The sequence below is a fragment of the Dendronephthya gigantea genome, unplaced genomic scaffold (assembly GCF_004324835.1).
Source record: "Dendronephthya gigantea isolate DGI-Jeju-01 unplaced genomic scaffold, DenGig_1.0 000307F, whole genome shotgun sequence".
NCBI lineage: Eukaryota > Metazoa > Cnidaria > Anthozoa > Malacalcyonacea > Nephtheidae > Dendronephthya > Dendronephthya gigantea.
This window is the reverse complement of record NW_021163317.1, coordinates 56585-78931: the sequence shown is the minus strand read 5'-3', so window position 1 is coordinate 78931 and position 22347 is coordinate 56585. Positions and strand designations below refer to the sequence as shown.

Here is a 22347-nt window from a genome sequence, read left to right as displayed (position 1 = left end):
TCTCCTGTAACAAAATAGTTTTTTGTAGATGATCATCATAATGGATATACAGTAACTGAAATTTCACTTTTAAATCAAAATTAATATTACCGTAGAAAAAACACACCAAATCATTAACAGAATCCAACATATGGATCTATTCAATAGTATATTTCATAAGTATCATTTAATTTATTTTAAACTTTTACGTGCGTAGTATATACGTACGTAAAAAAATGCAACAGTGGAAAACGGCCCTTATACTCTAGCTTTGTTTGCAGTATTGCAAGAGAAGTGGCATTTTGTCATGACTTTTGTAGATATTCATAAACCTATTTTCTATTTTTAACAAAACAAATTTTTCATCACATGTCCGTCAAACAAATGACGTAACTATTACCATAGAGAACCCTGAAATTGGCAAGTAATTGAAATAATGAAAAATAGTAATGTGGCATATTCACTCTGTTTAGAGTCACCGTATATAACTACTTCACCATTTTACTCACCCTGGCATGCAATGTACGACCTCTTGTCGAAACCCTGAGTGAATGAAAAATCAGTTAAAATGAATAAATTGGCAATGTGGGCTTGCAAAACATTTTTCGTTCTATGGACGGACGTTTTACGTCATAGTTAAAAATTACAGATAGACCAAAACTTACATCAATGTGGCTAGCGTTAATGTAATCACTATTTTCATCTCCTGATAGAATTACGCGAGAATTGTCATCTAAATTATAAATTCAAGTGCCAAGCTAGGGTAATGGTACATTACACCACAAGTGTGGCAACGCAATTCATAGTACTACAATGTGCAATATTAGCAAGCCCAACGGCTGCTGGGCCCTAGTCCCATCCAGCTTCGGGACAAATTACAGAGGAAATTATGTTAGAAAATTTAAATGCAGTACATGTAACGACATTTCCATATCTGTTTTTCGGCTTGTTAAACGGCTTCTTAGATACTTCCCAGGATATGTTCAAGTTTGTCGGCAAAGCCTAAACAAATAGAATATGAAAATTGAGACAAATGATTTTAAAAACGAACGCAGGCTCAGCGGGAATGACGTAACATCATTGTATCAAAGGATCATCGTTTGAGAAGATTTTGATTTTGAGCTACCGGTTATAATTTGTGATGTCTTAATAGTTTGGTTTCTTTGGGCAGCAGCTAGGTGAGCATAAGTGATATTTATTGTTCAGACTGATGGTAAAGTGACCTCTGTACGAGTCACGGCATTATTATTTCACCTTGATTGTCTTGTACAGGCAATCCTTATGTTCTAAGTCGGATATAGTTCTTTGCGTGCAATAAAATATAATTTATTTGTAGTCACTAGCGACTGATTTACAGTGGCTACTTAAGAAGTCTTCTATACATTGCCTTTGCCTTCGGTGTGAGCATCTGTTCTAAATTAATATGACTCATAGCCTGCAGTTAAGCCTGAAGGCAATGTTGACTATAATAAAACGTGTGAGCAATGTGCTGATCAAAGTTATGTGAACCGCGCTATTATTTTGCATGAGGACCTTGAAATAAAACTGAAATAAACGAGAATGTCGCCCAACAGTATAAAGTGGGGTTTGCAGACCCCGAGTCCGTACCGGCTGGCGGCAATTTAGACATCGACAATATAGTAAAGCGGACAAAACAACGGTTGTGGATGTGAATCAAATTAGTCAAATCGTTGATGCGGATGGTAATGAGAGAGAGATATTACAATAATCATGATAAACAATTAGAAGTTAACATGGAGCTCAAAGGTCCCATAATTAATAGAACGATTGTTGTATTGTTGACAAATTACGTTTGACGACAGGGAATTAGGCAAGAGCAAGCTAAAGTGATCACGAGACCTCATGACATCTCTGAGATGCGGTCAAATGCGGTCACTTAGACAATAATATTAATATGGAAAATTTCACAAAAATCCTGGAAGAACGCAAAGCAATGAATATTTTCGTTTTCTTCATTAATTTTAGTCTCGCAATATTTGGAAAAAATCTCTTAGCACATTCTCCTCGCTCAAATGTTACTTCAACTATTGAAATTGTTGATATGGACCGGCAAATTGGGGCAGCTGACTGATGAATTGCACAAGATGAGAACGCTCAAACTGATGGTCCGTCGAGTGCCCGGCAACATTTAGAAAGCCATGACCTTTTTAAGCTTTGTTTATTGCTACCATTTGTGCCACCAAACCTCATCAGCATTCGGGGACTCAAACCCTATCTGGATGGTCAGGAATAAAGGTGTCTTGAAAAGTGCAGGTATCCATGTTTTTTTTAAAACGCATTCTAAGGGCAGTCTTCTGCGACAGCCGCCTTTGCAATAGATATTCTCTAGTCTACTTCTCGACAAAATTCCAAAAAGACCTGGCTAAAATGTTACTAGTGCAGTGAATTTCAGCCTGTTTTATCATATGAGTTAGTAATACAGTGTAATATTTATCATGTGTGTATAATTTAGAATACAAACTAGACTAATCTTGTGTTAAATTTTGACCTAAACGTAAGTATGGTTACATGACGTAACCATAGTAACTAAGACTGACAAATTCATCCTACCGCTCCTTTGGGGTTGTCTTTGTTAGTGTAAGCAGGTTAAGAACATCGATATTACATCACTCGCGCTGAGCATGCATTCGTTCGTCAGTCTTAATTTCAGTCTTGTTACTACTGTTATGTGATACAATTCCAGTAAAATTTCAGCTTGAGGTAAGTCACATTTGACTACTAAGTATACCAATAAACATACTTTTATCCTTAATCCAAAGAATCGTAGCTAATATTGATAACTTATATTTATTTAGCGCGCCTTAATAATTATGCAGCAAGAATACATTTTATTTGCTGGTGGAGGCACGCATGATACAGCTATATGCACCAATTGAACCGAGATGGTTTTGCTAAAAAATTTTTGCTTCACACTCACATCATACTCTTTTTGGAATTCATAATTTTCGTTTGCTTTCAGTTCGTTCACATGATGTGCAAAGTCAGCAATCAGAACGGGAGAATGAGTCTTCTCGTCAATCGCACCTATATAAAATAGAAGTTCCAGTAACTATATTAGTTTATTTACACAGATTAGCAATAGGGTATCAGCTGTAGTGGTACTGAAATTTTTTCTTAATTTCTATCTGGTATATATACACTAGCAACTTCAAATATTCTTAGGCAATCGTAAGCAAAAGCAACAAAGAGGCCTAGAACGACATAACGTTATACCATATTTCTCATAAGATTCGCTATTGTTTTACAGAGGCAAAACGATTGGTTAGGATTTCAAACAGGATGGTAAACATTTGAGTCGCCAGGAATGTAAAAGATTGATCTTCATTTGTGACATGTATACAGTCACGTACGTTGTTCATTAGCTATCATATGTCTATATGATAGGAAACAATCAATGCAGGATAATAATTTTTCAGTTATCAATATAAAAACGTCCATATCCCTTTCTCAGAAGAAATAAAAAAAGAGCATAGGCATTTTGGTAACCTGGCCATACCGCAGACAGAAAAATCATAAAAAGATGTTTAAATTCATAAACTTAGTTTTTACGTTCAATGAAAACGAACAACTGAGCTAGACTCTCGATTGAATATAAATTCAAATTCATCTCTTTGGCTTCAGTGCATGTATATTTAGATCATAGGTAATAGTTATACTCCAATAAATCGGTTGTATTTTATTATCGATGAATCTTTTGCTTTAGAGATAAAAAAAAACGCTAATTGTGTACACTTTCCATTGCCAGTATTTTTCTAAACAACTGACCAGTTTCATTTGAATCAGCTTGTTCATCCATTTCGTTGCATTCCTTTTGGGTATCGCTTTCCGAATTTTCACATTCTTTAAAATTTCTCCTAAGAAAAGGCGAGAAGGAGGTCTAACTTACAAATATAATGTAAAATTTTTACTTTTTTAGAAAATTTGTTAGAATAATTATATTTATGCAGCATTTTTTTAATGTCGGCTACATTTTTTTGAAATTTTAGAATTCTGAAAATTTTAAAAAGCCGTCAAATCCCCCCTCCCCCAAAACCACTGATCATCATCAAACTTTGTCCTCCTACACTATGATAAAACTGTTGGAGTGATATGAATCAAAAGACTTTTTATAGCAGGAAATAAAAACACAAATTGTCATTGCTATACTGCCTTCATTTTCGCCAATTTTTCCTGCAGACATGAAATACTATGTCTATGAATTCCTAAAGAGTCAACACGATTATATAACGTCCCAAAACACGTCTCACTCCGGTTTCTATTTGGTTCTCGCATTCAGAATTTAAAGTTTTCACTTTGTTGGTTTTTATACTCCTGGACAACTTTATTAAACTGAGTAGAAATCTGTAACATCCCCAAACACCGCTTATTTGTTTGCCTAATTTAGGACAATTATTTACATAACTAAATTATAGCTTGTAGGACGCGACGTAAGTATTTTATACAAAATTACAAGAATATTATTAATCTTTAACGTAATTATTATCCATCTTGCAGTATTACCTTCTTTTGAAGAATATATAACTTAATACCAGTACAACAACTACAGCAATCGCGGCAAGCGTTCCGGCCACTGCGACTCCGATACTTGCACTACTACCACTACCACCATCATCAACCCGCTCGTTGACATCACCACTCCCTTTATAACACATTGAATATCAGGCTTTGGGAAGGTTACCGTTAATACTATTATTACTACAATATATAAAATAGTGGGGGCAGTTTGTCGATACAAGGAACAAGACCACTGGAATATTGTATATATCAGCCTGGATTAGACTTTTTTCAGGCACGAATTGTAACTTTGAAAACCCGACATTATGCATGCATGCCAGCGCATTGTCCCAAATTTTCGATCTCAGCTAAAATCTCGGCTAAAATGCATATAATGAAAGACTAATCAGGCTAAGCCTTTGATCTGATGCGCCATTTACCTCCCCAAGCCGGGATAACTCGCTGCATGTAATCAGGCTTTAACTCAGACAGTTTCGGACTTATACCACTTACGACCTTGGCTAAGACCCAAAGCCTATACGATAATCTTATTATACACATCGAACATTTGGTAACAGATCTGCGTTAATCTAAATAAAATTACAACAGCTACAATTTGGGTTAATTATATAACACCCTAACATACCTTTATAAGCCATTTAGTAGATATGGGTGCGGAAGAAAATGGAGTTAGGAACTCGAAAAAAAAAGAAACGAGTTCGCATTTTGGAAAAAAGGGTGTTTTAGCGAAAGGATCATCCGGGCTATACATGGAAGTCAGATGCCATACTTACCACGTGCCCAAGGACCTGAAAAATTTAACGCGTTCCTGCAATCACGGCTTATGTTTGCTTCATTTTAGGTTATTAGATGCATGAAATTTACAAAATACCTTTGTCTAATTTGAATGGTTTGCTCCAGTATGACCAGAATTGTTTCTGAAATAGAAGTCCATAACATTTTTCTAGTAATAGATAATTGAAGTGCTATGCTCTAATTCTCCTCCAATACGGAAATCTTATCAATATGGTGTCTATGGTTCTATGTGCATGGATACTAGGTTGTAGTCTAGGTTTCTCGACTTACCCCGGAAGTGTCCTTACTCATTTGCGCACATCTATACGTTGACGTTGTACTTAGTTTTAATACATAGAACTCGGCTAGGATTCTTTTTCTCCGTTCGATGGGCTCAGACTTTTGAAGCGAAATCTTTATGGTTTTTAAACCTTGCAATTCACGTATACTGTATTGTTTGGCCACAAAGGCACCATTTTCTCTCGCCCCCTGTGATATTTTTAGAGTTTCCATTGCCGGAGGGTTCTTTGAATCCGGTTGAACTAGGAGTAATACTAATGCGACCGTTCTAAAGGATAAGAAAAAAAAAGCATTCTTTTCACTGATTGTTCAGCAACTGATTCCCAACGTCATCTCTTTGTTAAACTCTCTATTTTTGCACATTTTTGAGAATATATTCGATTCAGAATCTCGGAAAAAGGGTGCTTTAGTTTTAATCAGAAAATTAATTGAATCACTAATTCGTTCAGTTTTCAATCTTAAAATAAAGAATGGAATCTTATGGAATTCAACAGTGTGTACTTTGCTTTTGGAAGAAGGAAAATTACGAAATAAGATATGTCTATGAACACCTAAAGGACAAGCTGCCCCTGCTACCCACGTGGTTCCGGTGCTCTCTCTCTCTGCCGCCAGTGGCGTAGCAAGCCGAAAATCTAGTCGTGCTATGCTAATATTTTTGTGTTCATTGGCTGTAAAAACAATGAATTCTAAAGAAATGAGTAATGATAATAACATATAATTTGCATAGCACAGCAGATTAAATCGTCATGCCAGCTTCGGCACTGACTGCCGCAAGAGTAGTGTTCTTTAATTTGACAAAAACTTACTCGATATCTCTACTCTCTGGCTTTTTCAGTAGTAATGTGTAACTACCATCCGTTTCCTTTTGGAGCAAAATAGGTTCTAAAAGGAGGCAGTTACATTAATCATCATGCCTGGCAAAATGCCATTGAGGTGTTTAAACGAAGTTGACTGGATGAAGCCACAGGGATATTAGGATGATTTTAGTCATTGCCTGGCTTTAGTGGTTAACATTTTAAAGCGATTATTCTAAAATTTAACTTTTTTATATGGTTAAGAAAATATGCAGAAAATTGACTGCAATGATATTTTATATCTTTTACATTTTTATACCTGAATGAGATAACCATAACATTGATGCTGAATCACTTCTCCCGAAATTAGTAGCGACGCTTATTTGGAATGAGTACTCCGTTTCATAGTTAACGTCCACTTCAACTGATCTCATATCGTTCGAGATAATCAATTCTTTTTTAGAGCCTCCTGTTTGTCCGTAGAATGCTTGATACTGCAGGACAGTTTGGTTCACAGGTAAAAATATAGACCAGGATATGGTATACTTTTTCTGAGCAGTGGACATGATAATTATTTCATGCGGAGCTGTAGTTTAAAGAAGAAGAATATCATTAAAAAAATACTAATTTAACATATTTGCATACCTTTTTGCATTCCAGCCTTGTACCTTGGCAAGTACCTCTAGATATGTTTTGTTACGGGATAAACAAGTATACGCGTCTACTTATCGATTATCAAAAAAACAAAGATAGATCTTGCATGCTGACTTTTTTATCAATATATTTAGGTCACGAATATATTTATGTTAATACAACAAAATAACAGAACTAAAAATTGAACCAAGGATTGGGTGGATATTTACCTGAAGGTTGCATCGACGTCTTAACGCTTCTGCTCCATTCTGTCGAGTAAAACGTGCGCTAAATGAATTATTCATGTAAAATTTCTCCCGTTAATCCAAATATACGAAACTTCAAAGTGTTTTATGTGTATACAATTAAAAATTTCAGCACATTAAAAATTTACCTGATTTTTAAAAAACCTTAGAAACACAGAATAACTTGTATTCGGTTTCAAGGCTTGGTTGAAGTATTTCTTTTCATTGAAAGAGTAATTCTTCTTATCGCCGATCACAAACGACGAAGATAGATCACTGACGTTCAAATAGGCTGCGATATAAAGGTTAGCGGTGTCTGCCGAGAAAGACTTGAGATGGTTTGTTTCAATATCTTCGACCGCTGTTTGTTCACCTTTTTCACTTTTCACGACGATCATTACCTCCCTAAATGTATAACATATTGACTGAGTAGAAGGCCCTGGCGAGAACAAGGGTATCATCATGGCTTCACTGACAAAGGACGACTTGCGCTTTAGACTAGTTTCCTACCTCGGCGTTTAAAAGGACAGTTCTAAAAGAGTTTATCATATACTAATGTTCTCTATTTTGTTATTGCTATACCCCTTAACCCCCTTTGAGGACAGCCATATAGAAATAAGTTGTGGAAGCCCTGCGTGTACCATACATATTACTGGAGTAAAAGAGATATTATGCTATTTAAAAGCGGTTAAAGCGGCTTCTGCGCACATGCTCAAAACAATTGAAGGCCATAATTGAATTTAAAATTGTAAAAATTCAGTTCCCACGTTTTTATATTTTTTGAGCATAAATCGAAGCACTTAGAAGCCTATAATATAAACACCCCGTATAAGTGTGTTAATGTTTGGAATAAACGTTTTTAATTTTAAGCATTATGACAGTAAAGTTTGTTTGTACCAAAGAACTATTTTTATTCTACAATAATGTTTGGCTTCTTTTCTTAGTATGATCTGGCAACACTATTGGACAGTACTTTTTAGTCAAAGTCATGACACGTCATGCTGCAGAAGTTCTGGTGCAGGTTTACACAATAAACTAGCCTCATGAGCAACACCTTAAATTTGAAGAAACTTACTTGATATAAGGTCCTGGCGGTTTAAGACCCGTTATCCGTAAACTTGAAGACGAATATCGGACAAGATTAACAGCATCTAAAAAATGAAATTTTAAAAATAAATAGAGATTACTTCATGGTTGGCGAGTGCGTACGATTTTTATGCACGAGTTGTGAGGGATCGCAATACGAACGAGTGAGCGCAGCGAACGAGTGAGTTTGCGATCCTTCGCAACGAGTGCATAATAAAAATCGTACAAACGAGCCAACCATGAACTAATTTGTTTATTAAATGTCTGTAGAGATCAATTTGACAACGGCACGCTTTTAATATACAAAAACAAAGCGAGCAGCAAACTCGAAACTTTATCCATGCATCAAAACATATTTATTACCGTTCAGTTTCTTTGTAATTTTGTTCAATAGAAGTTAGATATTCTTTCCGAAAGATTTGAGAATGTGCTGAATGTAAAAATATCTTGAATATGAGGATTATGTTTTGAATTTCACTCCTATATTTCGACTATATAAATCTCTATACACATATAATAAAAAATAAATCTCGATAGCTTTCGTCGTCTTTGATTATTTTATGCAAACTGTAACGTTATTTGCATAGGTGCCCTGTGCAACTAAATATGTATGCATAATGGGTAATGTAACAGGAGTATAAAATAGGCTTATTGAAATAAACTGACCCTCTTCTTCTGTAATTGTGCTCAATCATACACGAGCTTCTCTGCATTACTATGACATTGTGTCAGGTGTGAAGAACCTTTAGCTTCTCCATTAAGTGAGACATCAAGAAGCTAAAGTATTAAAGCTGACAAAGCGAATAATCTCTAAAAAAGATCGAGTCCTTAAGTGTACCAATATGGCGACACGAAGACAGCAAGGACAAAAAGAACGATAAGAAAATGAAAGCCCAACAGGTTCATCAACCCAGCAGATCTTCAGATCCAATGTTCCGCTCCCAAAGCCAATACGTCTAACAGGCAATTTAACAAAAAATTGGAAGAACTGGCGCTAGACTTGGCAAGCATATGAAGTAATCACAAACCTAGTCGAACGCGACCGAAAATATCGAGTTGCTAAATTTATCACGTGCATTGATCCTGGAGCCATGGAACTTCATAAAGTTTTAGTGTTTACCTTTCCGAACAGATGAGGAGAGAGGAGATATTACGAAAATAATAGAAATATGGAACAATTACTGCATAGGTATGACAAATCCCATTTATGAGCGGTGTAAATTCCACAACAGATTTCAAGGAGGCACAATCGACACATATGCGACAGTCATTCGTACTTTAGCCGACACATTTACTCAAACGTAAGAACATTTTCCGGGACTTAACTTCGTACTTTGTTTAAAGGCCTCCACAAAAAAGGTATGCCATGGGCGTGGCTAGGGCTTAATACGAAAATAGCTTAACTAGAGCGGCTTCATCACGAAAGGCTTAACTCAAAAAGAGCTTATCTCTAGGGCTTAATCACGAATGGCTTAATCACGAAGGGCTTAATCACGAAGGGCTTAACTCGAACATTATCGACCTCGTGCTCCACACTCTCCCCACCCCCGACCATATTTTGACTCAATGTCTTTATTATAAAGTGTGATTTTGATTTTCATGAGAGCTTAAAAACAACACTGTCCAACGAATGGAAAAGCTAGCATCTTAAACAATATTACTGTTTGGCGTCCTAGAGGGCATTATATTACTTTGTTATACAGGGTGTATCAAAAAAATGTCCCAAATGTAAAATTTCCGTTTTTCTGGATATTTTGCAGAATTTGGCAATTTTTTGTGTTCCTAGAGATAGTTAAGACTTATCTGGTATACCTAGGCCAAGTTTGGTTTTTTATTAACAAAGTGAAGCTGAAATTGAGATATTATTTAGCTGTCTAAAAGTAGGAAAGCTTTTTAATAAACTGTCAAAGTTTCAGGAAAAATAATGCAAACTGGGAGCAACGCGCGACCCCTAAAAGTGACAAATATTTCATTGCGCGCAGTGAATTAAATGCATGGTTGATTTTAGCGTGACCGATCTCATGCAAGGCTGGGCAAATGAATAAATTAAAGCGAGAAACTGAACAAGAAGACAAAGTGATTTGATAACAAGATTTTTATTCTTGATGTCAATCCTCAACATTTCTACCATTTCTTTCTAAGCAAACTGCGGCTCGTCTGAGCATAGTAAACACTGAACGGCGAACCACATTTGTCTGGCCTGCCTCAAATTATCCAATTCGTTCGAAATTCTTTTTTGCAAATCGCCTACGCTACCACCGGCAAATCTAGGCGAATAGACAGACAAATGGTTCGCTGTTCAGCGTTTAGTATGCTCAGACAATCCGCAGTTTGCTTAGAATGAAATAGTGGACATGCTGAGGATTAACAACACGAATGAATCGCTTTGTTTTTGTGTTCAGTTCATTTGCCCACCTTGAGATCGGTCACGCTAAAATCAACGATGCATTTAATCCACTGCGCGCAATGAAATATTTGTCACATTTAGGGGTCGCGCGTTGCTCCCAGTATGCATTATTTTTCCTGAAACTTTGACAGTTTATTAAAAAGCTTTCTTACTTTTAGACAGCTAAATAATATTTCAATTTCAGCTTCACATTTTCGCGCGCAAGCCCTCTCAATATCAGTGGAAAGGAACCAACCCCCCCCGGTAACATAATTTTGTTAATAAAAAACCAAACTTGGCCTAGGTATACCAGATAAGTCTTAACCATATCTAGGAACACAAAAATTTGCCAAATACTGCACAATATCCTGAAAAACGGAATTTTTACATCAGGGACATTTTTTTGATACACCCTGTATAGGTTGGCTGTATAAATGTCATTAGTTCATTCGTAGTCACATGACGTAATTCAAATTCAATGTTTCCCGCCAGGGAAACAAGTGAAAAATTGTTGCCCGCATATTGTCATAATAAGTGTTTTTTTGTTATGTAACATGTATGTTTTTGTCCTATATAACAAAGCCTATAATGTAAACTACCTCGGGAAATTGTTAGTTTTGTTTTCCCTCGACGTCTTGAGGAACATTCAGACTCATGGGAAAACAAAACTCACTCTTTCCCTCGGGAGCATACATTAAGTGTATACTGATTTGCTAAACGTTTATGCTATGACGAATATATATACACTACCTCCGCTCGAAATTGCGCTAATTATCTTGCTCTCTGGTCCGAAACCAGCTTCGGTTCCAGCTGCGACCGTAATAAAGTACATAGTAGCGGATTGAAGTTGAAAGATTGTATAAGGCGATGATCGTATCGATCTATTGATGCATTTGGGACCTGGATAGTTAGCAGCACCAGATGTTTTAGAATAGCAGACTTTATATCCTGTTATTCTGCCGTTTCGTAGGTTCTCAACTGGAGCCTCCCAGGACAATTCAAATGAGTGTTTTCTGCGCGATGTTAATTTAACACGCAATGGTGGTCCACCGGGAGCTGAAAGAGAAAAAATTACATCGGGAATAATTAGCCAGGCTTAAGATTTTGTCTTATAAAATACTTCGTTAATTTCACTGCACACAAAATAACAAAATATGAACCCTAATCTACTGTAAAATGGTCACTAAAGTAAAAAATTGTAATTTCGGTTGTGCTTTTTTTGTTTCACTGTTCAATACTGCCAATGTGGTTATTTTTGCTCGTACGATTATTGCGATTAGCATTTATTAAGGAATTTCGGGTACAAATCCTAGAAATGAGAAGTACAGCAGATGCGATTTGGATTATTTTTCAAAATATCAAATATTTTATAACTTTTTTGCACACTGTACAAACGTGTGGTCTGGAACAAGTTGTACCCCCCCACACACACATTCTAACGTGCCCATGTTAGAAAGGACAGAAACAAATATATCTTTTAATTTAATTTTTGATGAAATTGTAGTTGGTTTGTTCTGGTTGCTTATTAACCTGCATTACGTGCACGTGGACCTGCAGCGAGGTGTTTTCTTTCGTTTTTTAAAACCACACCAAACGAACAGTCGCACTTAGAGAATAGATTTGGAGAATCTTTTTCTTTCTAACTTCAATCAATTTTGGTTGTTTTCTAGCAATAATGGTATTTTAAAATTTTACGAGATGTACTCCCAATCCCTTGACGAATATTGGTACAATAGCCTTTTTAATTTTTTGAAAGTCTCTGAATACGAGGTTCTTGGTACTATCAATGTTGACTCGGTACTCGTACAGGACTCATTTAATTATTAGGAAAGTATTGGATCGTTTTAGAACAAGGGTGACTGCATCTATGATATAAATACCTGCTTGTTTCGTCCTGATCCTTCTATGAATCCTGCTGCTCCTTTCAGAAGAACCATCTTCAGTCTCAAATTCAATATCATAATCAGTGTTTGGCGTGAGTCCAGTAATAACGAAGTAACGTGCACTATGAAATTGTTTTTCCCGTGTTACACTTTGATTTTTTTTGCCGTCAAGATATGCATTGATCCTTGTGATATAACTAGAGGCTGATTCTGATGTTTCTATACTGAATGTTACTCTTACTGAATTTTTGTTCTCTTTAGTTCCAACAATTTTTACGGGTGCTGGCCTTTGAGCTAGAAAAGCAACAGAAACGAAGGGTAAGGTTTGCATCTGATATATTTAAGAATTACTCGCCAAAGATATAGTAGCCGTATATAATAACCTTACCTTTTCCACAGAGTTCTATTCTTAGACAAAAATCTGTTTTACTTATCGATTCGATCTTTATATGTCTCACGTTGTAAATGTCAAGATTCGTAATTGACGCTTGAAAACCGTTGGTGTTTCCTGCCATCTAAAATTCAATTAAAAGTAGCTTATTTTAGAATTTTAGTATAAAATTCAAGTGGAAATGGAAACTTTTCCGTCCATGCACACATTTTCTCTATCTGGTGCCGCAACGTCAATCATATTCTTTCACCATTTTTTGTTTTGTTTTGCCAAGTTGTTCCACTTGAATGTAGTCTTTTATTAACCACAAATCGTGTTTTATTAAACGATATGACTCCTTTTACTGCCATTTTTAACTCAGTAGAAAGTCAATTGATTGCTCCGCGAATATGCCATCATAGGATTCATAGCATTATAGCAATAATTTTGCATGTTTCATATGTACTTTCCAAACAAAAAGAACCATGTATATTTGAAAAATTAATTGAAATTAGTGAAATGTCGAAATGCTGATGATCCCAACGAAATAAAAACTTACAATTGGAACGTTTACTTTTTTATTACCTGCTAGCTTAACCGGCTAACTAACAATGGATTATTCGTATTTTGCTAATGCGCGTAACTAAGAAAACTTCTTGGCACTTTCATCCCTCTGGCATAAATGAAAGACTCCTTCACCATGCAGCTATTCACCCAGACTACTTCACCCTGAGTAATATGACTATCATTTCTTTTTTACATCAAAGCTGGTTGTAATACGTTTTCATTGCAGATCAGGCTTCCATCATTGCGGGCTATTCTTTGCCAAAAATCAGACACCTCTTTGGCAATGTGATGTATTCCAATTTAGTTTGATTTTTTGTTTTCTATTGGCCCATTTTTATCACGTGTTCTGCCCCGTACAAAGCATATATTCTCCCCTATTTATTTTCATACTAACTCCTCTGACGAAGGCCCACAGCCACAGGTCGAAACGTCGAGAAGTGTTTCGTCTATTTTAGGCAGTTGTTATACCACATTTGATGCTAAGTTGTTTGAAGACGCTGCCACGCTGCTCTCTTGTTATATTGGGTCTGTCGATATACTATTTTGACGGCTTTGGATTCAGAATTCAGAATGCTTTGTTCCGTCACAATACCCAGGTGTAGTTAACATCCTGATGGATTTAGTACCCTCGCTTCACAGGGGGTTGGGGATCATATACCATATCGCTCTACGGTGAATTACATAAAGCATGCATATTTTTTCGATGGCGTGTAAATACCTGTTTTCTTTTCTCAAATCTGTTGTCGTGGCTGTACGCCATTGTATATTTACTAATCCATTTAGTTTGGTCTCTATTTCCCATGGTGACAACTCGGGTTATGTGATATTCTTTCTGAAGATCAATCAAAAGATATTTTCGTCCGTCGTTACACCAACCAGTTCTGTCAAATCTTGCGTTCATAAAAGAATGCGAACCACTTCCGGAGACAAAAGAATCAGAAAAAGTTGCTTGGTTTTGGAGTAATTCGGGTTTATTGCACATTTTACCTAGGAGAGTAAAGGAGACCAAAAATTAAAAGACAAAATGACAAAATTTGAATTCAGTTTACAGGGTAGTTCTTTTACATTATACAGGAGAATTATATCAGTTATGCTAAACATGGTTGTGTACACCCATAGCGGGTACGGTATATCGTCTTATGTATAATTATTATCCTAAGGCTGGCAACTCTTTGACAAGAAATATAATGCATACATTAATACCATTGCTCGAAACACAAAAATTTGCTACTTTCTTGAAAAAAAAACTAGATACAAAACACCTTGGATATATTTACTAAATTTATCTGTCATTTTCACGAAGAGATTTTTTCTTCATTGAGTTGGTCTTTTATTTTCCGTTATTTTCCGAACTTTCAACAGATAATCAAAATTTTCCGGATGAAGTTTGCCGAGTAAATTGCATCCCGCCTCTGTTTGACAATATTTCCATAAGAATATACTTTTTATTTGCAAAATTTAAGCATTTTAATTACGTTGTTCCCAAGTCTAAAAATGACAGATAAATTTAGTAAATATGTCCAAGGTGTTTGTATCTAAAAAAAAACTAGGGTAAATTTTGTGTTTCAAGCGATGGTATTAATGTATTATATGCAGTGGCGTAGCCAGCCTGACGATTTTGTCCCGCTATGTAAATTTATAGTTATTACAATTATTCATGTCTTTAGAAATCTATTGTTTTCACAGTCAGTGAACACCAAAATATTAGCATAGCGCAACAAATCGACAGGCTGGCTGCGTTAATGTGTATATGCATTGTATAATTTGTATTTTTTGTCAGAGAGTTGCCAGCCTTAGGATAATTATATGGATAAGATAGACTAAGTATGCGGTATCCGCATTGACCGGCCAGCCTATGGTACACCATATGTATTTTAATGTTTGCTCTGCAGCTATTTTCGCTGAAAACATTCGGCGAACGTTTTTGGTGGACAAGTCGTCTAAATGAGTTTAGTGTTATCACAGTTAATAGAATATATATGATTTTATGCAAAAAATTGTCCCTTCTTATCACATGTCTATTGTATTTTGCACAGATAAACCAATAACAATCTTATAATTAACAAATTGTTTAAGTCAAAGTTGAGGAGCTTACCGAGACGAATGCCCTTGGTAAATTTGGCTAAAATAAAATAGACACGTTACGAGAATGGGACCATTTTTTTGAATAAACGTGGACAATAACATAGTCAATGAGTTTTATTGTACTCTTAATAATTTTAGTCTCCAAGCCATGCATGTATATTCTATTAACTGTGGTGTTATTTCTGACTGTGACATAATTTTTAGTTGATGTTCGCGGAGAAAATGTACGCATCTTAACGTACTCACATTTAACATATGGTACAGAAACAGTTGACCTTGTTGTTGAAGGAACAAGATGAGCACAGCATGATGTTCCTTTTGACTGTCTGCTGTAACATATCAAGTCCCCTGATGCAATCTTAACACTTTCGCGCATTCTCAGTGTTCTTCTCCTAATAATATTGTTGGCAGTTTCATCAAACCCCATGTGCTGACACAGCATTTTTTGACGTTTTTTATCCCAATTATTTTCTATAACATATCTCCAACCGAAACCATCTTTTATTTGAAGGTGTCCTCTCTTTGGTGACTCCTTCAACCGTATGTTACGCACTAGAACAGAAATTTTATCTAAAATTCAACGTGTGTATTTGTCAACAGTGTCACTTCCGCCTTCGATTTTGGTGCAAACACCCTCAAATCTTTGGCTACACGGGATTCATTATTGGTATACGATACACGCAATAGTGATAAAATATCGTGTGGTATAGCTAAGTGTGCAAACGAATTACCAAAAATTAATTATAATTATAGTATTTGCCCAAATATACTCCAACTCCACTAGCGATATTCTTCGCGCGAAGCGACTTTATTTCTTTGTATTTGAGCAATTTGTTCCAAATGGTTGCAGTTAAGAGCTCTGAAACAAAAGTAAAATATCGCTTCGCGCGAAAAATATCGCTAGTGGAAAACTGGCTTAAAGCCGGTTTTCCACAAGCGATATTTTTCGCGCGAAGCGACTTTATTATTTGTATTTGAGCAATTTGTTCCAGATGGTTGCAGTTGAGAGCTCTTAGACAAAAGTAAAATGTCGCTTGACGCGAAAAATATCGCTAGTGGAAAACTGGCTTAACTCTAGCAGGCATGCAGGCTATTGTTGAAGTATATTGGCTACTTCATTTACCTTTTGTTATTGTGGCAATATATTTATCCACACAGGTGTATTCGGTATAAAGTTGTTTTGTACGACTAGAACAAAGGGATGTTGGCAGTAAACTGTTGTCAATGGTCAGGTCACAAGACTTGTTCTTAATTCCACCACAAATAGATTTAACCATACAACTTGCTACAGCACTACACTCGGCATCACTGCTCGTAGCGGCATCAAACTTGCCATTTTTATTTAAGTCTCCATAATGAGCATTCTTGACCAACATATGTTGTATTGGAGAACAATGAACATTTTTCATTTTATTACCGTGCCTTGTCACTGAACCTGAAAGAAACGCTTACATTGAACTTCTGTTGCGGATATATGTGTTGGAACGAAGAAGCTGTCAATCCAAAGAGCAAAGAGGCCATGCTGTTTTAAATAAGTGTTTTCGCGAAATTCTATTTACGAACTCGATCGTTCCCCGCGTAACAAATATTCTGGCCTCTGGGATAATCCAAACTGGAAGCCAGAAATCCTGGCTTCTGGTTTGTATTGGGTTTGTAATGCATTACAACATTCTAACGGCGTGAACGACTGATGAAAATCATTTCTGATTTCGATTATCCCAAGAGCCTCTGTTCCCAGCTAGAGGAAATCGCAGGCCCGATGAACGAGATCGATTGTTAGACGAGTTAGTTACCATTTGTCGTAAAATGTCCCGGCGGCATTTGCGCTCGTAGCTCTTGAATCTATCAAGTAAATTAACTTGAACCACCAAATTCAACTATAAATTTCCTACCAATAGTGTTCAATTTTAACGCAATTTTAATGCAAAATTTCAACTGTGTTTTGAACCAGATTCACTTAGTTTGAATCTGTGTTTTCCCAATCAAAACAATCCATGCACCGGCCTACTTGTTTAAAGAAACTATAAAAGAGCTTCAGATTGACAGATATTCTGACAGATATTCTTCCAAAAACGCCCAACGTCAGAGGAAGTCCATTTTAGAATATATTAATTCCGAAAGTTTATGAAATATATTTCGAGCACTCCGGAGACCGAAAGGTAGCACTTTGTCGTAGTAATATTTACCATTCCAGTACATATACCTAGAAGTTCATGCATGATCTTTCGAGTGTACAGGGTTTAGTCGAAAAGCTGAAAGTCGAAAATCTTAAATCCTCGTTTAAAATAGACGCATTTGCGCTTGTTTGGTCGGACTTTGCATGGAGTAGAAAGGTGGAAAATTTTTCAAAATTTTTTTGAATGTTTCTTCGGTACAAGGCCGATTGGGGAGACTTAGAAATTTTGGACCAAGAGATATCTCATGTGCCAAATTAGCCGAAACAATGTCTGGATGAGCCAGATCGGTGGGTACGTTTTTGGAGAACTTAGGCATGCGTTGCCCTTGAAACCCTATCCGAACTCCCGACCTTAAATGATTACATAATCATTACATACTTGACACGAAACGTGCGTCAGGATATCCTGCTAATGATAATTCTGAATTGGAAACAGCAATAAAAGGAGTTGGTGTTACTGTTGATACTTCATGCAGCACCAAGTTTATTACTTCGGCGTGAACGACGGAGTTGAAAATTTGCCTAGTTTTTATTTGGTTTTTGTTTTTGTTTATTATTTTTCATCGTCGCAAGTGTGTTTTAGCGCGAAATATACTTAGTGTATGCTTAGTGGTCCCGATGATTTGTTATCCTTAGCAAATTTATTGCAGATTTCGACTCTTCTCTTAAAAAGCTCTTCAAGGCCAAATCTTTTAAGCGAATCCTCATATGAGATTCCAGGGTTTATTATTCTCATTGCTCTCTTTTGCAGCGTTTCGACTTTATTACTTAAATACTCCGGGATAGCCGCCCACACGGGGACAGCGTATTCAAGGATCGCTCTGATTACACTACGGTATACTGCTACAAGTTCTGAATGGCCAACTTTTGTCTTTCGTAACATACGCAAGATGTAGAGTCTTTTATTCGCTTTATTGACGATGTAGTCAATATGAGTGTTCCATGACAGATCGCAACTAAGGAAAACTCCTAATAGTTTATGTGACGTTACTCTCTCGATCTGTTGTTCGCCAATCCTCATAAAGCATCCTCATAATTATGGTAGTCTATACTGAAGAAAATCAATCACCATTTCCTTGCACTTTCTTGAGTTCAGCTGCATGCCCCTTGTTTCAGCATATAGTTGGACATCGTTGACCAAAAGCGGTGTTAGACTGGGCGAGCACCTCGGAATAATTTCGATTGTCGCCAAGTTATCGACAAACTTGACCCTTATGGGTTCCAGTCCCGAACTAACCGATTTATCAAAACCGCAAATAATATATTGTGCCCAATTTAGTGCCTTGTGGTATACCGCCATTTACATTTTTGAAAGGGGAGTATGTATCATGAACACCTACACATTGTTTCCTTCCATTAAGGAATGCATGTATCCATCTAACAATAGAGGGGCGTACCGTATTTTATCAATTCGTCGATATGGACGTTGTGATTCACCAAGTCGATGTCTTTACTGAAGTCAGCGAAGAATTAGGCACGTACGAAACACCACCTCGATCAAGTGCCTCCAAAATATTGTGTAGTACGAGAACCAATGCCTGTGTTGTTGATCGGCCCTTTATTGCAAATTGACATGGATCAATCCTGTCGCTGATATCTTCAAGTAGGGGTTCCAGAAAAAAGCCCTCCATTATTACTTAAATTGCAATTTGTGGAGTTAACGATATGGGACGAAGGTCCTGTTCTATGTTCTTAGGTGGAATAGGTTTAGGTATCGGAGATACAATTAATGACTTGAGAAGCTCTGGGATTGTTCCTTCCTGCAGAGTGTTATTATAGATTTCTGCCAATACCGGATATAGTTCCAACGCAAAATCGCGAAGTACTCTATTAGGGATCACGTCTGGGATGGGCGCTTTATGAGATTTAATTTTCTTCAAAGCATGGAACATTTCATAATCATTAATGAGCAACTCTGGTGGAATTTCGTCTAGATGATTACTGGTGTTCGGATCTTGTGGTTGGTATTCTGCGGACAGGTTAACAAAGTAATTGTTAATATTTTCCGCAAGTTCATCCAGTGATGAAACATTGTCGACCAAAAGTTACTCCGGCCATTTCACTTGACTCACGTTGCCTCCCAATTTCTTAACTTCTTTCCACCATTTAGAAGCATCACTACCACGATGTAGATTTTGGACCTTATCCTTACAGTAGGTTTCTTTACATCTTTTCACTTCTACTTGGACCTTGTTACGACACATTTTAAACGTGTGCGATTGTTTTCCATACTTTGCCAATGATGATTGTTTTTGTAAGATAAATTATTTTAACATGTTCGTTAGCCATGGTTTATCACAAGGAGTTATTTTCTGTTTTCTTAAAGGCAAATATCTATTTTATAGCTTCCATTATTGTATCATAAAAAATGTCAAATTTACTATTACAATCTACTTGTTGTGAAACATCGTCCCATGATTTATTACATATCCATCTACCAAAATCTCGTATATTGCTATCCTTCATTTCTCTTTTATAGATTGGGCTGTGTCGATTTGTGTCTTACATTTGCAATAAGGATTGTAGGAAAGTTATTATTTTGTGGCTTGGTAGCTTCATGCTGAGCGCGAGGAGCAGGTGTAGGGCATATTACTGTTAGGTTATGTGGGTTTCCAGCCCGTTGGGTAAATTTTACTTTGACGCGGACCTGGCGATTAGATACAATTTCTATTTTAGTTTGACTGTTTGTTTCAGGGATATTCAGGTCATCGGCGGCATTGACAGATGGCCAGTCATTTAATGAAACTTCCCAGATTTGTCCCGATACGGGAAGGGGAGTCTCCCAAAAAACTACGAGGATTCATTTGTAGGTCGATGGATTGACTCGAACGATTCTGTCACACCGGGCTCATCAGGAAGTTCCGGATGGACGTTTGATTTTCGGGTAGCGCTAACACACTTTTTGGGATTAGAAACGTCAGACTTAGTAGGTGAATTTATTAAATCAATGAGTGGTAACCTGTCGATCTTTAACGATATCTGTGTTGTATGTTTGCGAAGTTGGTTTTTCTCGGAGACTTCATCCAGATTATTATGGTCACCTTTAGCAGTGTTCTTGCTTAGCTTCAGAATTGATATCGTATTGCTACGAGGAGATAGCTTCATGTTAGGCGTATAGTGTTTAGTTCTGTGCTAAAATTTAAGTTCTTACGTTTTAAATGATCGACTTCGACTGAGCTATTACGAGAGGTTAAAACTGGTTGGTTCTGCTGGTTTAGGCTTAAGTAATTCATTTTGACGGGATCACCGGGTTATTTTGGGCATGGGTAATTTTAACTGTGGTGAGATTTTGCTTTTATTTGGCTTAACGGATTTGGCTGAATAGATTTATTGCCTTTATAGGGGCCACGTCCATATTCAAGTTGCCACGCAAAGCGTCAAATTGACGTTTGGGTGGGTGGATTAGGACTATAGTCTTGTGACGTTTTCACCGTGGCAATATGAATATTTTGCAAAATTACACGCTGAATAATGTATTTTAATATAAAAATTGCCAATATTTCCTTCAAAATGCGATTTAGTACCAGGATATAAAGTTAATATATTTACACCATTTTGTCAATGTTCTATATCAAAAACGAGCTTACTTGGTGGAACTCTTGTCTTTCTTGTTTTCTACATATTTTAAAAACCCAATGGATAAGGTATAAATTTTGTTTCACAGGCGATATTTCGCCATTTATTAATTATGTTATTTGTTTTGTAAACACGTCAAAAGTCAAAACCAAATTAGGCACGTGCGCGAAAATTTTTCCTGAGCCCGCGATGACGTTTTTTTTTTGCTTGTTGCTTTGCCTTTTTGGAATTTTTGCAAATTGTGCAAAGTGTTTTGTGTGGAAGAAGGCATTGTAAATTAGTAATAATTTTTATTCAAAAAGAAGAATTCAATCAAAAGGTAATATTTATATTTCTGTACTGTCTTGATAGTGTATATAAAGTTTTTGCATATCAGTTAAAATTCTAGCTAAAAAAATTATTGCATGCATTTTTATTTCATTGTATATAGACATGTCAAAGCAACTAACACTTTTTGGACAGGGCAGTCCCTGCTTCCTACTTTACGAATCCAAAAAGTGATTATGAATGGTTTGTTAATACGAAATGGAGCGAGTAAAGTGAAAGGTTTGGCAGAAAGCAGAACTTTCTTTAATTTGTCCTCGTTGAGTGGGAAAAAATAAAAAACGACAGGGAGAGACTTGTAAAAAACCTTGAAAATGAACAACATCTCCTTCTAAAAAGGTTCACCGACCGAGTTTTTTCAGCCTCCAACAGTTACTTCCATGTAAAGACCTATCAACTCTTTGCTTTCAAAACCGGCTATTGTTTCCAGAAAAAAATACAACACCGCTTCCTAGAATGAACATAGCAGAAATATTAAATGTACCCACATTATCTCGTGAAAGTTACCTATTGTCCCAAGGATTTCAGATGATAAAAGCATTTCTTTCTGATATCGCATTCAAAAGACTTGACGATTTCTTTACTGACGATATAATCAGTGATGATTCACTAGTGAAAACGTTAGCTTCCATC

At 36.5% G+C, this 22347-nt stretch overlaps 2 protein-coding genes across 2 annotated transcripts; both read right to left on the bottom strand.

The window, feature by feature from the left end:
• Positions 1-480: 480 nt before the first annotated feature.
• LOC114541736 (receptor-type tyrosine-protein phosphatase F-like) lies at positions 481-17047 on the bottom strand. Its single transcript, XM_028561543.1, has 19 exons — positions 16762-17047; positions 15885-16190; positions 14272-14540; positions 13005-13131; positions 12614-12910; positions 11484-11789; positions 8337-8412; positions 7411-7666; positions 7247-7304; positions 6703-6969; positions 6396-6471; positions 5581-5857; positions 5387-5432; positions 4501-4639; positions 3766-3854; positions 2918-3024; positions 894-981; positions 645-712; positions 481-522 (listed from the first exon to the last, which is right to left on the bottom strand). Exons 1-19 carry the CDS (start codon positions 17045-17047, stop codon positions 481-483), a joined length of 3180 nt encoding a protein of 1059 aa, XP_028417344.1.
• A 1362-nt stretch (positions 17048-18409) lies between these two features.
• Positions 18410-18835, bottom strand: LOC114541735. Its single transcript, XM_028561541.1, has one exon. The coding sequence runs from the start codon at positions 18833-18835 to the stop codon at positions 18410-18412; it is 426 nt and encodes a 141-aa protein (XP_028417342.1).
• Positions 18836-22347: the final 3512 nt, after the last annotated feature.

What these genes read in the sequence shown, in the direction of transcription:
- LOC114541735 (XM_028561541.1), bottom strand. Translation starts at nt 18,835, where the DNA reads ATGAGGATTGGCGAACAACAGATCGAGAGAGTAACGTCACATAAACTA.
- LOC114541736 (XM_028561543.1), bottom strand. Translation starts at nt 17,047, where the DNA reads ATGAAAAATGTTCATTGTTCTCCAATACAACATATGTTGGTCAAGAAT. An exon ending in TAGCGCAATTTCGAGCGGAG is followed by an intron (nt 8,413 to 11,483) that starts GTAGTGTATATA and finishes TTCATTTTTTAG; the next exon opens with ATGCTGTTAATCTTGTCCGA. An exon ending in GACGTCGATGCAACCTTCAG is followed by an intron (nt 6,970 to 7,246) that starts GTAAATATCCAC and finishes TTTAAACTACAG; the next exon opens with CTCCGCATGAAATAATTATC.